At 38.5% G+C, this 12,857-nt stretch overlaps 1 protein-coding gene across 2 annotated transcripts in view; it reads left to right on the top strand.

Moving 5' to 3' along the window:
• The window catches only part of LOC107035255 (coiled-coil domain-containing protein 144A-like), a 104,275-nt gene that overhangs the window by 80,347 nt on the left and 11,071 nt on the right, over positions 1-12,857 (top strand). For both annotated transcript variants that reach the window (XM_072952538.1, XM_072952537.1), the window contains exons 36-40: positions 2,109-2,319; positions 3,492-3,675; positions 4,534-4,671; positions 6,120-6,632; positions 8,067-8,219. In XM_072952538.1, the coding sequence (XP_072808639.1) occupies positions 2,109-2,319; positions 3,492-3,675; positions 4,534-4,671; positions 6,120-6,632; positions 8,067-8,219 (1,199 nt within the window). The remainder of the gene's footprint in view (positions 1-2,108; positions 2,320-3,491; positions 3,676-4,533; positions 4,672-6,119; positions 6,633-8,066; positions 8,220-12,857) is intronic.

The following is a 12,857-nucleotide window of genomic DNA, read 5'->3' as shown; positions in this document are numbered from 1 at the left end:
TGGTAAATAACGTGTGCCCACCTAGTACTGCCCCAGGGAGCACGGCTACGTTACAGTCCGCTGCGTGTCAGCAACCTGCTCTGTGTTGAAGCAGAATCAGACGTGTTGTGCGCTGCCAGCCAGGGGCTGTGACCGTTCCCACTCCCTGTGCTTTCCGTTGACTCTGCTGCTCCTGTGCCTTCACCCAAGGTCAGGTTATCATTACTTCCCTCCTAGAACACTGAAATCACCTCAGGACTTTCTTCTGTGCTGTCCACCTCCTGGAACCTTGGTCTACACCACAACCATGATTACTAGATGGTTTTTAAAATTCAGATCTTTGTTACCCCCTTGTTTAAAATCCAGCTACTGCTTCTCACAGCTCCATGGTTAAAGGCCACAGTCCTCTGGCTTCACCTTGTTTCCTTTTATTACCCTTCTTTCCACGTGAATTTTAGAATCGGCTTGTTAATGTAAAAAAAAAAAAAGAAGAAGAAGAAGTCTGCTAGTGTCCTGGAAATCAGATGTAGATTATGTTGAATCTGTAGATTAATTTGGGGGGAATTGACTTCTTACCAATACGGAATTTTTAACCCCGAACAAAGTTTATTTCTCCGTTTACATAGGTCTTCCTTGATTTTCTCACTAATATTTCAGAGTTTTTAGTGTCTGGGTCTTTCCGTCTTTTATGAGTTTACCTGTATTTCTTATTTTTCAGTGTGGTTATAAGTAGTATATTTTTATTTATTTGTTTGTTTTAAAATAATATGTTTTAAATTTTAGTTTCTGATGGTAGAAATACAGTTGATGTCTGTATACTGACTGTGTGCCCTCCAACCTGACTGAACACATTTATTAGTTCTAGTAGCCTTTTTATGGATTCTCTCAGATTTTGTACGTAACCAAAGGTGGCCAAGGTTTTTCTTCCTTCAGCTACTGTCTTATTAAAGATAGTTCACATTTAAGACTTGCAGCCAATAAATACATTCTCTGTTACAGCTTATCAGCTCTGTCACCGTTGCAACGAGAGTAGCCATAGACAATACACAAGTTAATGGATGTGGCTGTATTTCAGTAAAACTTTGCTTACCGAAGCAAGCAACCCAGCCCACAGGTTGGAGTTAGCTGACTCGCACCATGTAATCATATTCCCCGCTGATTAGCAGTTTTACCTCATTTCCCGTCTAGATGTCTTTTGCTGCTTTATTTTGCCTGATTGCACTGGCTCCAGTATAGTGCTGAATAGAAGGAGTAAGAGAAGCCATTCCTGTCCGGTTCCTCACCTTCTGGGAAAAGCATTCCATTTTTCACCATTGCATGTGGTGTCAGCTGAAGGCTTAGCACAGATCTTTGTCATATCGAAGATGTTCCCTTGGTTCCTAGTTTGCTGGAAGTTTTTATCAGGAATAGATGTTGAGGTTTGGCAAGTGCCTCTTTTTATCCACTGATATGATCATATGGTTTCTTTTTTCGTTTGTTAATATGATGAATAACATTGATTTCTACGTGTTAAAACAGCCCTGCATTCTTGGGATACACCCGGCTTGGTCACGATGAATTATCCTGTATTGTTGGATTTAATTCGCTAATGTTTTGTTTAGAATGTTTACCTCCATTTTCATGACACTAGTTTTCTTTCTTGTAATAGCTTTGTCTGGTTTTGGATTCAGGGTGATGTCAGTTTTATAGAATGAGGACATATTTCTTCCTCTTCGTTTTTTGAGGAGAATTTGTGTAGAACTGGTATCAAATTTTCCTAAAATACTTGGTAGAATTCACCAGTGTAACCACTGGGACTGGAATTTTCTTTGTCGTCAGGTCTTTGGTTTTGGTTTTTAAGATCTAGGGCTTTTTAGCTTATTTGTTCTTTCTTAATTGAGCTTTTGTAATTTCTCTTTCAAGGAATTTTACCCACTTCATCTGAATTGTCAAATCTATTTGCATAATGTTCATAATATTACTCTGTCATTCTTTTAATATCTGCAGAGCTTAGAAGAATGTCTTCCACGTTATAGATGCTCACTATCCATTTGTTCAATGTATGGATGAATGAATGTGAAAGTGCGGTCCTTTATACACAAAAATTATTCATATATTTTGTTTCTATTTTTGTTTTCTTCCTAATGCAGATTCTGATAGGTTATTGAAAATTCAGGATCCAGTTCATTCATTCAGATCAATAGAACTTAAAGAATCTGACTGTGCACTACTTAGAGGAAAAATTAAAGAAATGGAAAATAAGGTGAACTGGCTACACACAGAGCTGCTGAAAACAAGAGAAGCAAAATCACAGTTAAAACTTGAAAATGTGGAGCGGGAACGAGAGCTCTGCCGCATGAGGTACTGAGTTTCTTGGTTTTAAAGAAATATTTGAACTCTTTATATTTACTTTAATACTGTAGGTATATAGGAGAAGTCTTATAATTGCTAACTTACCTTTTGGGATTTTACAGGGGAGAAAATTTCATTAATATTGTGGAATTTGAGACTCTTGGAAATAACACAGCAATATATATATATATCTCCTGATTCTATATTTCTTTAAAAAAATCTTTGATCCTTATCTCTCAATTGTCCTCCAGAAAGTTTGTATTACTTTACATTCCCACTTGCAGAATTATGAAATGACCATTTTTCTCAAGGCAGAAACTTTAAAAAAAATTTCTGCAGTTTGATTCTTAACATACGAACGGATGGACTAAAAAGTAAAGTGGAAAGTGATCACTAGTTAGTTTATTCAGCATCTCTCTCATACAGAGAGAAGATTAGTTCAAAGGTCTATGCTGAAAGCACGGATTACTCTTTATTTTTTAATTACTTACTATGGATCCTGCCTTGTGCCAAAAGGGATTTAAAAATGATTTACTAAATAAATAATACTCAACAAGGTAAGTTCAAAGTGTTGCAAAAGAAGAAACAAAGTGTAGGGCATCAGGGAGTAGGCTCCCCAGCCTCGCCTTGGATGATGCTTGTTAGCAGGTCTGTGCTCTGGGAAAGACGCCTGCGGATGTCACCTTCTGCTGGAGGTCATGTAGGAGTCCCTGGAATACTTCAGAAAGTTGAAATTTTCTCTCTCGTGAACTTTCAAACTTGTTTCTAAATAGCTTCTCTTTTAACTAGTAACTCAATTCTCTGTCCCACTGAAGGAGGGAGTAATTTATGACTATGTGTGGAAAAAAGGGTAATTTTCAATTCAAACCTTACTGAATAATTGCAAAATTTCTTTCCTACACTATTGACCAGAGTTACTCTTGACTGAAACTCAGTAGCATTATGTCTTTTCATTGCTACTTTTCAAATTGTGTGTGTGTGTGTGTGTGTGTGTGTATAGATCTATCTTTACGAAGAGATTGAAGTGAGGAATTTAAAATGTGAGACTCAGAAATGAAAAAAAAGTTGAGAACATAGAAACGCCATTAGGGTAATAAATCAGCATGTGAAGAACCATATCATAAAATGAACTTTTTATTTTCTAACAAAATAAATTTTAAGGTAAGCATGTTTCACTGCAGATTCACATTAGAACAAGAAGCAAAGAAGAAGAAAAATGCTTATATATTATATGAAAAATCTAAGGATGATTTAAAAAGAAAAGAGAAACAATACAATGAGCAAGTTTCCGTGAACCAACAACTCGAAATCACTGCCCGAGCACTGGAATGCGAACTGAAGAGCATAAGGAATAAACCAAATCAGGTAAATTAGTCTTAATGTGAAAATTTCGTATCTCTAACACTGTTTCATCAATATTATTTATAATATTCTTTTGACTTAATCTATTATTTTCATTTAAAACAAATAAAAGTTATCTCATTCTAAATACGAACCATGACATTTAGAGCTTAACTTACTAATTTCTTGGTGTTCTCGGCATCTAACAGGATGCTCTGTGTCTTTCCTGAATGAAGGAATGGAAGTTAAATAGAGCTTAATCATTAACATAAGGATTGACGGTTTTGGTCCATTCAACAAAATAACAAGTCTAATTCAAATCCATGTGTGAATTTTGGCTTTTTGAAGTTAAAATCCAGCCTAAGTTGCCTTGAGACTATGATGGAACTGGTTAAATGCCTTATAAAGAAATTTTCTGTCACTGGGATTTCAAAATTTGTAGATACTGACAGGCATATGCAGAATAGATAAACAAGATTATACTGTATAGCACAGGGAAATATATGTAAGATCTTGTGGTAGCTGACAACAAAAAAGTTAACAATGAATATATATATGTTCATGTAAAACTGAAAAATTGTGCTCTACACTGGAATTTGACACAACATTGTAAAATGACTATAACTCAATTTAAAAAGTGTGAAAAAACTTTTTCTTTCACAATACTGGATTCCTTGTGTTTTTGCTCTGTGATGAGTTTAGCTGTCATGTATGTTAGAATTTGAGTTATTTCTGTGCATTAGAGATCCCTGTGCTTAGAAAGGCTGCTTCTTTTTAACAGGTTTAAAAAAATTTTTTTTTTTTTAAAGATTCCCCTCCTAAGCTTTTTTTGGAGTTTTTTTCATAGTATAAAACCCAAAACCTAATGAACTATGTCTCCAGGTTTCAGAAGAGCGAAATGATGCTCAGAGACAACTTTCTCGAGAGCAGAATGCCAGGGTAATACAAGATGAAATCCTGGCCCATTGTCTTTCCCAACAAAAGGAGACAGAAAAGGCTAATAAGAAAGTGAATGCTGAGGTATTTTCTTTAGTCATCTTCAAACGTGTGTGTGTATGAATTTGTATACTTACGTAGTTTAAAAACCAATACTGTAGGTACAGAGAGTATAGAGGGTTTTAAAAGCCTATGTATGTTAAATGTATTTTCTGGAGGTTTCATTTCCGGTCTATTGGATAAAGCGATATTTTGAATTCAAATCCACTTGCCGGCAACAGTGACGTAGTAACATTCACAATGGCCTCATCCAAGGAGGGGCTGTTAATATTGTCCGTAGGAATCGATGAACTTTCCATTATTTCAAAACTGTTGCTACTAACGGCAGGCATTCTAGTTTCTGGCAGTGATCTCACTCCTTTGATAGACGAATGGAGAGGTTACTTTATCATTTCCACTGATGGTAAGGAGGGAAAAGTATAGCCAGTTCAGAAACTGCAGTTTGGGTGTCATTCTCCTACGTGTGATAAAAGTAACGCTCTGCTCCATGGGGTATCTGATTTCAGTACGAGGAGCTTTTGAATATAGTGATAGATATGCCATAATCTATACTTAGTGATAATTTATTGATCAGTATTTTATTTTTAGTAAAACAGTTCACTGTATTTCCCTGCTGTTTCACATCCATTGCTGTTATAAACACCATGAAGAAGAAGTAAAAATTATTGCAGAAGCAAATAGTCTCCTGGTTTTCTAAGAAGAGCTCTGTAAATTTGACCTTCTTTACCTTTAGTGTATTCACCATTAGGGAAATAGAAGGCTTCTCTTGTGTTTATGTATTTATCCTAGAGAAGTAGCTTTGGTTTGGTGTAAGAGTCAGAGAGTCAGAAGCCCTGGGGAAAACCCTGCAGCTTGCTTGTGTTTTTAACCCTTTATTCCAGAATTGTCACAGCTAAATGAGTTAACTGATGTTTGTAGACGTGCTTAGTACAGTGCTTAGGTTTATCATTTATCCGTAGATGTAATTCTTATAACTCGCTCTAAAAATGTTAGAAAGGGAGAATGATTATGGAATATTCTCAGGAAAAAAAATTTTAGGAAATTTAACCTGTCCCAATATATACAGAGCTAAGGCACTTACTTTGGGGGTAGCTGTAAAGGTTAGATGTCAGATATAATTTTTAAGTATAGTCAGATTTAGTCATTTTTTATTTTAAGCCTTTTGGGTTTGTTGTATTTCAGAGAAAGAAAGGCCTTTCCAGTTCTGAGCTTCTTAAACATCGTTTTGTGGTTTCTGTTTTACTTTTCATGGATTCACTGTCTTTAATTAAATTTTGGAACTTTTGGGGATTTCTGCTTGTTTAAAGTTTGAGATTTGTATCCACCTTCAGTTTTTCCAGTTGGATACCCAGTTATTGCAAACTTTTTGTTGTGTAAACTTAGAGATTAGTCTTTCACTTCAAAGGAAGTTATGATATGTCAGTTTATTGCGTACAGTTCAAAGAGTAAGAGATGAGGGGTTTCACTTACAGGACACAACGGATTTTGAGCTGTCTGACCCAAAAGGTAGCAGCGAGGTGCTTCCTCAGCAACTTCCTGAAGCTGAACGTCAATTCCGTGGCCAAGAAGTTGAGCTCCATCCCAGGAGAGATGCTCTTAGACCGATGACGTTGGTATTACAATGTGTGCATAGAGACGGAGGCCAAGCCCAGCGTTCAAACAAGGAAACTGAACCCTTGTCTCAGAGCAAACAAGGGAAAGTCAACAGATACATTGGAAAGCAGGCATTCTTGGAAAAGAGAGTATATGAGCTACAAAGTGAAAACATGTTGCTTCGACAGCAACTGGAAGTTGCTCAGAATGAAGCGAGAGGTAAAAAGACAATACTTAATATCCCAGAGCCGTTTCCTGATCACATGGGAAAACTTGAAGCCATGAGCAAACGAGTTCTGATGCTGGAGGAAGGAAACAAGGAATTAATCAGTGAATACAAATGTTTGAAAGACAGACTGTCTCAGTATGAAACTGACAGAGCAGAAATGAAAGTAAGTACCCAGAAGGAGTACTTCCTCAAAGAAAATTCAAAGTAGTATCTGATGAAAGCTAAACATTGAAACTAGTTGAATATAAAAAATGTGTGGGCTATGAGTATATACACTGTAAAGCAGCCTAAAAGCATATCTTGTATCCAGCAAACAACAGTTAGACCTGAGAGGTGCTTTACTTTGAGTCAAGATGCCGTGTCACCTGAAATTCTAAGAGATTAAGCTAGAAGTTGTTGACAGATAGAGGCACGGCTTAGTAATTTACTCTTAAAGTGCCCAAATCATTTTAATGTCACCACATTTTAGTATCGTGATGAAGCAGATAAATGAAATGCTCAGACCTAAAATGAGTATTTTGAAATTAGGATTCAGTTGTGTGAACAAAAAAAAGTAAAAGAAAAAAGAGAGAGAGAGAAAAGATTCAATTGTGTGGATTATCTTGACAGTCAAATCCAGATTTCCCAGATGAACTGATGTATAAATGCTGTATCTTGCAGTACTTTTCGCTCAGTAGCTTTTCACATACTTGTAATTTAGTTGATATAATTTCGTTTTCATTCATGTCAATTGGAATTAAATTTAGAAATATTTCCATCTCAAATCATGTATTGTTCTGACCTCTCCACTCCTTAAAGGCATCTACTTTTCATTCAGTCATAATTTGGGGCAAATGTAAATTTCAGCAAAACTGTGTTTGACTTAGTCTCTCCCCTGTTCTATTTATAATTTACTTTGAATATTTTTTCAAACAATTTGCTCACAGTTCTCATTGCAAGGCTCAGTTACTGTCATTTGGCTCTAAGTTTGTCCAGTACAGAGGAACTGGAGCGCTCTGTGATGTACGAGTTTGGCAGTGGGGTCCCATTTTCAGACTGAGGAGGAGCAGCCAGAGTCCTGAGTGGCAGGAAGGGAGTGAGTGGGAGGGGTGGGGGGAGCTGTAGGAGCTGCAGTCCAGGAGGCAGGGGAGACCAGGTTGTCTCGGGTCCCCAAAGGCCATTGGGATAACCTCGTTTGTACTGTGAGATAGGAGTCTATTGGAAGGATTTAAACACCAGATTGAATATGTGAAGAACTCTGAACTTAAGCCTCTAATGAGAAAGAGGGAGAACTTACCACCACTCATCCCACCCACACCCCCGTTTCTGTTTGAGGCTTCAGTGGGGGTAAAGCTCGGCCACTTCCTGGGAGGGGCAGGGAGTGGCTGGTGGGGCTGCCTCCATTGTCTAAGTTAACTTACTGTCAGTAAGGCAGGAGGGTCATGCCTTCTGTGTCTTAAATAAAGTTCATTAAACAGGAATGTGTGCCTATGAGGAAAAGGAGGCGAATTGATGTCTGTGGGGATACTTCTCAAAGTCCATATGTTGGAGTTATATATTATTAATGTAACTTAATGGTAAGGTGACTTAAAAATCAGTAACAGAGTTATCTTTTTAGGCCCATATGAGACAGCTTCAACAAGAACTGACTGACACCCGAAAGAAAGTGTCCATGTTGGAAGCTTCCCTGGAGGTGACAGCACATCATCCGACTAATTCAGAAAACAAGAGACGGGATGTAGAGAGGAAATCACATCCAACTGCGAATCCGGTATGTATGAAATTGAGCACGTCAGCCATGAATGTACAGTGCAGAGTGTTGTAGCTTTCTTTCGTATCTTCATTATAATTGCAACTTTTATTATCTTTATGATGCACTTGTTTCTTAAACTTTGACTTTCATGCTGCCATTTCTTTGTATATTTTTTCTTACAATATTTACCCTTAGAGAAGTTGAAAATTATACATCTTTCGTCACAGAAGTTAACTTTTTTTCCTATTAAACAGTATTTTTTAGTGATCTCTCACCACAATGAGGCAAGCTAGATAAAATCAGAGGATACTGTTTCATGGCATGTTCCAGAAAATTGTCATGTCTCGTCTTCACTTTTGTGAATGGATATAGAATCTGTGTGTATTTATTTCGTGGATTTCAGAGTAACTTGCGCAGAAAGGTCATTATACAAACCAGTTGAAGTTAGGCGTTGCCTTTTTTTTTTTTTTTTACATTTTTTTTTGATTCATACTCATTTTACAGTGTTGTGTCAAATTCCAGTGTTCAGCACAATTTTTCAGTCATTCATGGACATATACACACTCATTGTCACATTTTTTTCTCTGTGATTTATCATAACATTTTGTGTATATTTCCCTGTGCTATACAGTGTAATCTTGTTTATCTATTCTACAATTTTGAAATCCCACTCTATCCCTTCCCACCCTCTCCCCCCCCCCCGGTAACCACAGGTCTGTATTCTCTATCCATGAGTCTATTTCTGTCCTGTATTTATGCTTTGTTTTTGTTTGTTTGTTTGTTTTTGTTTTTTAGATTCCACATATGAGCGATCTCATATGGTATTTTTCTTTCTCTTTCTGGCTTACTTCACTTAGAATGACATTCTCTAGGAGCATCCATGTTCCTGCAAGTGGCATTAGGCATTGCCTTCTTTTTCTCTTCATTTTAGACATGTTGTCAAAGCATGGAGAAGTGCAGATCATGTCTGTACACTCAAAATAGAGAATTAAGAAAATTTTCTAGGTCATGCCTTTGGATTTTTTTTTTACTTTATTGAGATACAATTCACATATTATAGGGGGGATTGCATAACTCAAGTGGTAGAGTACATGCTTACCATACACAAGTCCTGGGTTCAATTCCCTGTGCCTCCTCTAAAAATAAATACTTAAAACCTAATTACTTCCCTCCACCAAAAAAAAAAAAAAAAAATCACGTATCTCATAAGTCACCCGTTTAGGATGCATAATTAGTATCTCCTAGTATATTCAGAGATGTGCAGCTGTCACCACAGTCAATTTTAGAACATTCCCATCCCCTGAAAAGAAAGCCTGCATCCCTCAGCCATCACCCCCGGCCCCCCATCTCCCTCAGCCCCCGGCAACCACCAGTCTGACTTCTGTCTCTATAGATGTGCCTGTTCTGGGTGTTCCCCATGAATGAAATCACATGCTGTGTGGTCCTTCATGATTAGCTTTTTCCATTTGACAAAACGTCTTCAAGGTTCATCCATGTTACAGTGCTTGTCAGTATTTCCATTTCTGTTTATTGTCGAACATTACTCAGTTGTGGGGCTAAACCCGTTATCCATCCATCAGTTGATGGACCTTTGGGTTGCCTCTGCTTTTTGGCTATTGTTAATAATGCTGCTGTGAACATTTCTGTCCGAGTTTTGGTGTAAACATGTTTTCATTTCTTTGGGGAACATACTTAAGAATGGAAATGCTGTCGTATGGGTCATACGGTAACTCTGTTTAACCTTTTGAGGAACTGCCATACTATTTTCCAGAGTGGCTGCACCATTTAACGTTTTTACCCAAAGTGTGTAATTCTCCCAATTTCTATGCATTCCTGTCACGAGACTGGTCATCAGCTCTCCTGGTAGGTGTGCACTGGCATCTCATTGTGGTTTTGCTTTGCATTTTTCTGATGACTAAGAATGTTGGGGGTCTTTTCATGTGCTTCTTATCTATTTGTGTATCTTCTTTGAAGACCTGTCTGTTCAGGGTTTTGCCCATTTTGAAATTGGATTATCTTTAGACGATTGAATTGTCAGAGTTCTTTTTGTATCCTGGGTGCAAGTCTTTGATCAGATGTAGGATTTTCAAGTATTTCCTCCTGTTCAGGAGCTTGCCTTCTCACCTCCTTGATGGTGTCTTTTGAAGAGTAGAAGTTTTTAACACTGATGAGGTTCAGTTAATCTATTTCTGTCTTTTATTGTCCTATCTGTGTTTTCTTCTAAGAATTGTGTAGTTTTAGCGCTTTCATTTTGAGTTAATTTTATATATATTGTATGAGGTGGAGGTCGAATTTTGTTCTTTTGCATGTGGATATCCAGTTGTCCCAGTACCATTTGTTAGAAAGACTATTACTGTCTCATTCAGTTATTTGACACTCGTACTGAAAATCAATTGACCGTAAATGTGAGGGTTTCTTTTAGATTCTCAGTGGTGATGCATCGATCTATGTCTGTCCTATGCCAGTACCAATTCAGATGTTACGAGAACTCTTACCGAGTCATGTTGCATATTACCAGTTGTTTTACGTAGTAATAAAAAGTCAGTGTCGTGGAATGTCTGCAACTCCGCTTCTGTGGAGATCTGCTGCGTCCTGAAGGGGCCTGTGGCCAGCTTATGCCTTGCTGACTCTGTGACATGACAGAAAGTAGGCTTGCGAAGATAAAGTCCATTCCTTCCCCCCCCCTCATTCAGACCTTTATTTTCTCACCCAGTGCCTCCCACTTCACTCCAATTTCCATCAAATCATGGTCACAGGATCTGCTGACTCAGATCTGTTGCACTCGTTATAATTCATAGACTCATCCATAGATTTCACTATCAAGAGGCAAAAGATTAAACCTGGAGAAGATTAATTCAACCTTCCTCTTTGGAAGCCTCTCTAATACATCATCTTGTGGTTCACGATGAAGTCCTCTTTTGGCTTGGTTCTTGTGTGTAACACTGGTGCCGATCTTGTTCTTGGTGTAGATTCTGCATTCTCAGCTCCCTGTGTCTACCTCCTTTTACTCAAAAAGAGAGATGCCTAGCTGTATTCTATAGCTTAATGCATAATTAATCAATCTGTGTGATACGGAGAAGCATTGTGCTACAACATAAAGCTGAGACAGCCTTACCTTCCCTTACAAACAAGCTTTTAAGGTAAAGGAAAAAATTGTACTTGAATACTGCCAAAGGACACTACATCTATGGTTCCATATTATTTTATTTTCTCTCTGAGGAAAGGAAAATGAAGAGTGAGTGCTAGATTGATAAGTTCTCAAAGCTGCCTGTCTCTTGGAATTTCAGTTAATTGAAATGAGGTAAAAAGGCTGATTTTGGTAAACTGACTATTTCTAGTTGTTTTTCAATTATTAGACTTCAAATCCTATGTCTCCTTGCTTACCAGTCTTCCTGATCCTCAAAGTTGAGGGGAAATTGTGAAATACATGCCTATTTGTAAGAAATTGTCATTGGAGGGAATTCTAAGTATCTTCTCACTAGTTCTGAGGTCTTTCTTTCAGCTATCTGCTGCTTCTCATCAGCACTTTGTCACTAATAAGTTCATCTCAACGTTTGTTACGTTCCAGTTTATAGGAGACCAGTTTCTACTATACTCAAGTTACATTTCTTACTATCTTTTTTTCATCCGCTTTTCTGTTTTTCTGTTTTTGCCAAGCAAACTCCCCAAAGTTCAGTGGCTTCAATAAGCATTTATTTTGTTCACAACCTACACTTAGGAAAAGTGTGGCTGAGACAGCCGGCCTCTATTCCTCTCAGCTTCAGGTGGGGCAGCTCGAAGGCGGGCGGCTGGAATCACTCGAAGGTTCATCCATTGATGTCTGATGGTTGATGTTGGCGGTGGGCTGTGGCTTCGGTGGGGCAGGCAGGTAGACCACCTGCCCTGGAACACCTAAGCTGTCTTTGTGGCCTGAGCTTACCCACCTGAGACTAAGTTCCAGGGTTAAGAGCAAGGCAGAAGCTGAATTGCCTTTTCAAACCTAGCCCTGCAGTTCACTCGGTGCCACTTTCACTGTTTCTGTTCATTAGGAGCAGGTCACTTAAGGTTGGCCCATATTCTACCTCCTTTTTTATGGAATTAATTTTGAAAATTTATGGAGACATTCAAAAACCAGCATAATCTACTCACTAGCCACAATGTTTTTTGCTGCTTCCATACGAGAAATCCACTTGTCCCTACTCAGTTCCAGAGCAGGTCTCGGTCGCTGTGGTGTTAGGCTCAGGCTCCTGTCCAAAGGTTTTCATCAGGTCCAGGTGGGGCTGAGGTTCCTGGGCATGGTTTCTGGAGTACAGCCCCTTGGGTACACTCCTGTCAGTGCTGAGGCTTGAGGAGGAGACACGGGTTATTTGCCACCACACACCCAACATTCTGCTAAATCCTAAGGACTCCCTCACTCACAGATGGAAGATGGGAGGCACACTGGTCCGTAGCAGTTCTGAAATGCAGCCTGATGCTGCCGGCTCTTTGATTAGGACTTAGTCCTAGCCCTGGGAGGGGTTTTCCTTCGCTGCCCTCTCTGAGCTTTTTGTTCTGTCCCTTTCATGAGCAGTGACCTGTGTTTGCAGCTGAGCAGTTCTCTCCAGCCAGCTTCCTCCTCGTAGACCTTCTAAGAAAAACCCAAAGTGCCTCTTGCCGTTTTGCACTGTCTCTGTCTCT

The sequence above is a fragment of the Vicugna pacos genome, chromosome 31, assembly GCF_048564905.1.
Source record: "Vicugna pacos chromosome 31, VicPac4, whole genome shotgun sequence".
NCBI lineage: Eukaryota > Metazoa > Chordata > Mammalia > Artiodactyla > Camelidae > Vicugna > Vicugna pacos.
This window is presented reverse-complemented; position numbering and strand designations above follow the sequence as displayed.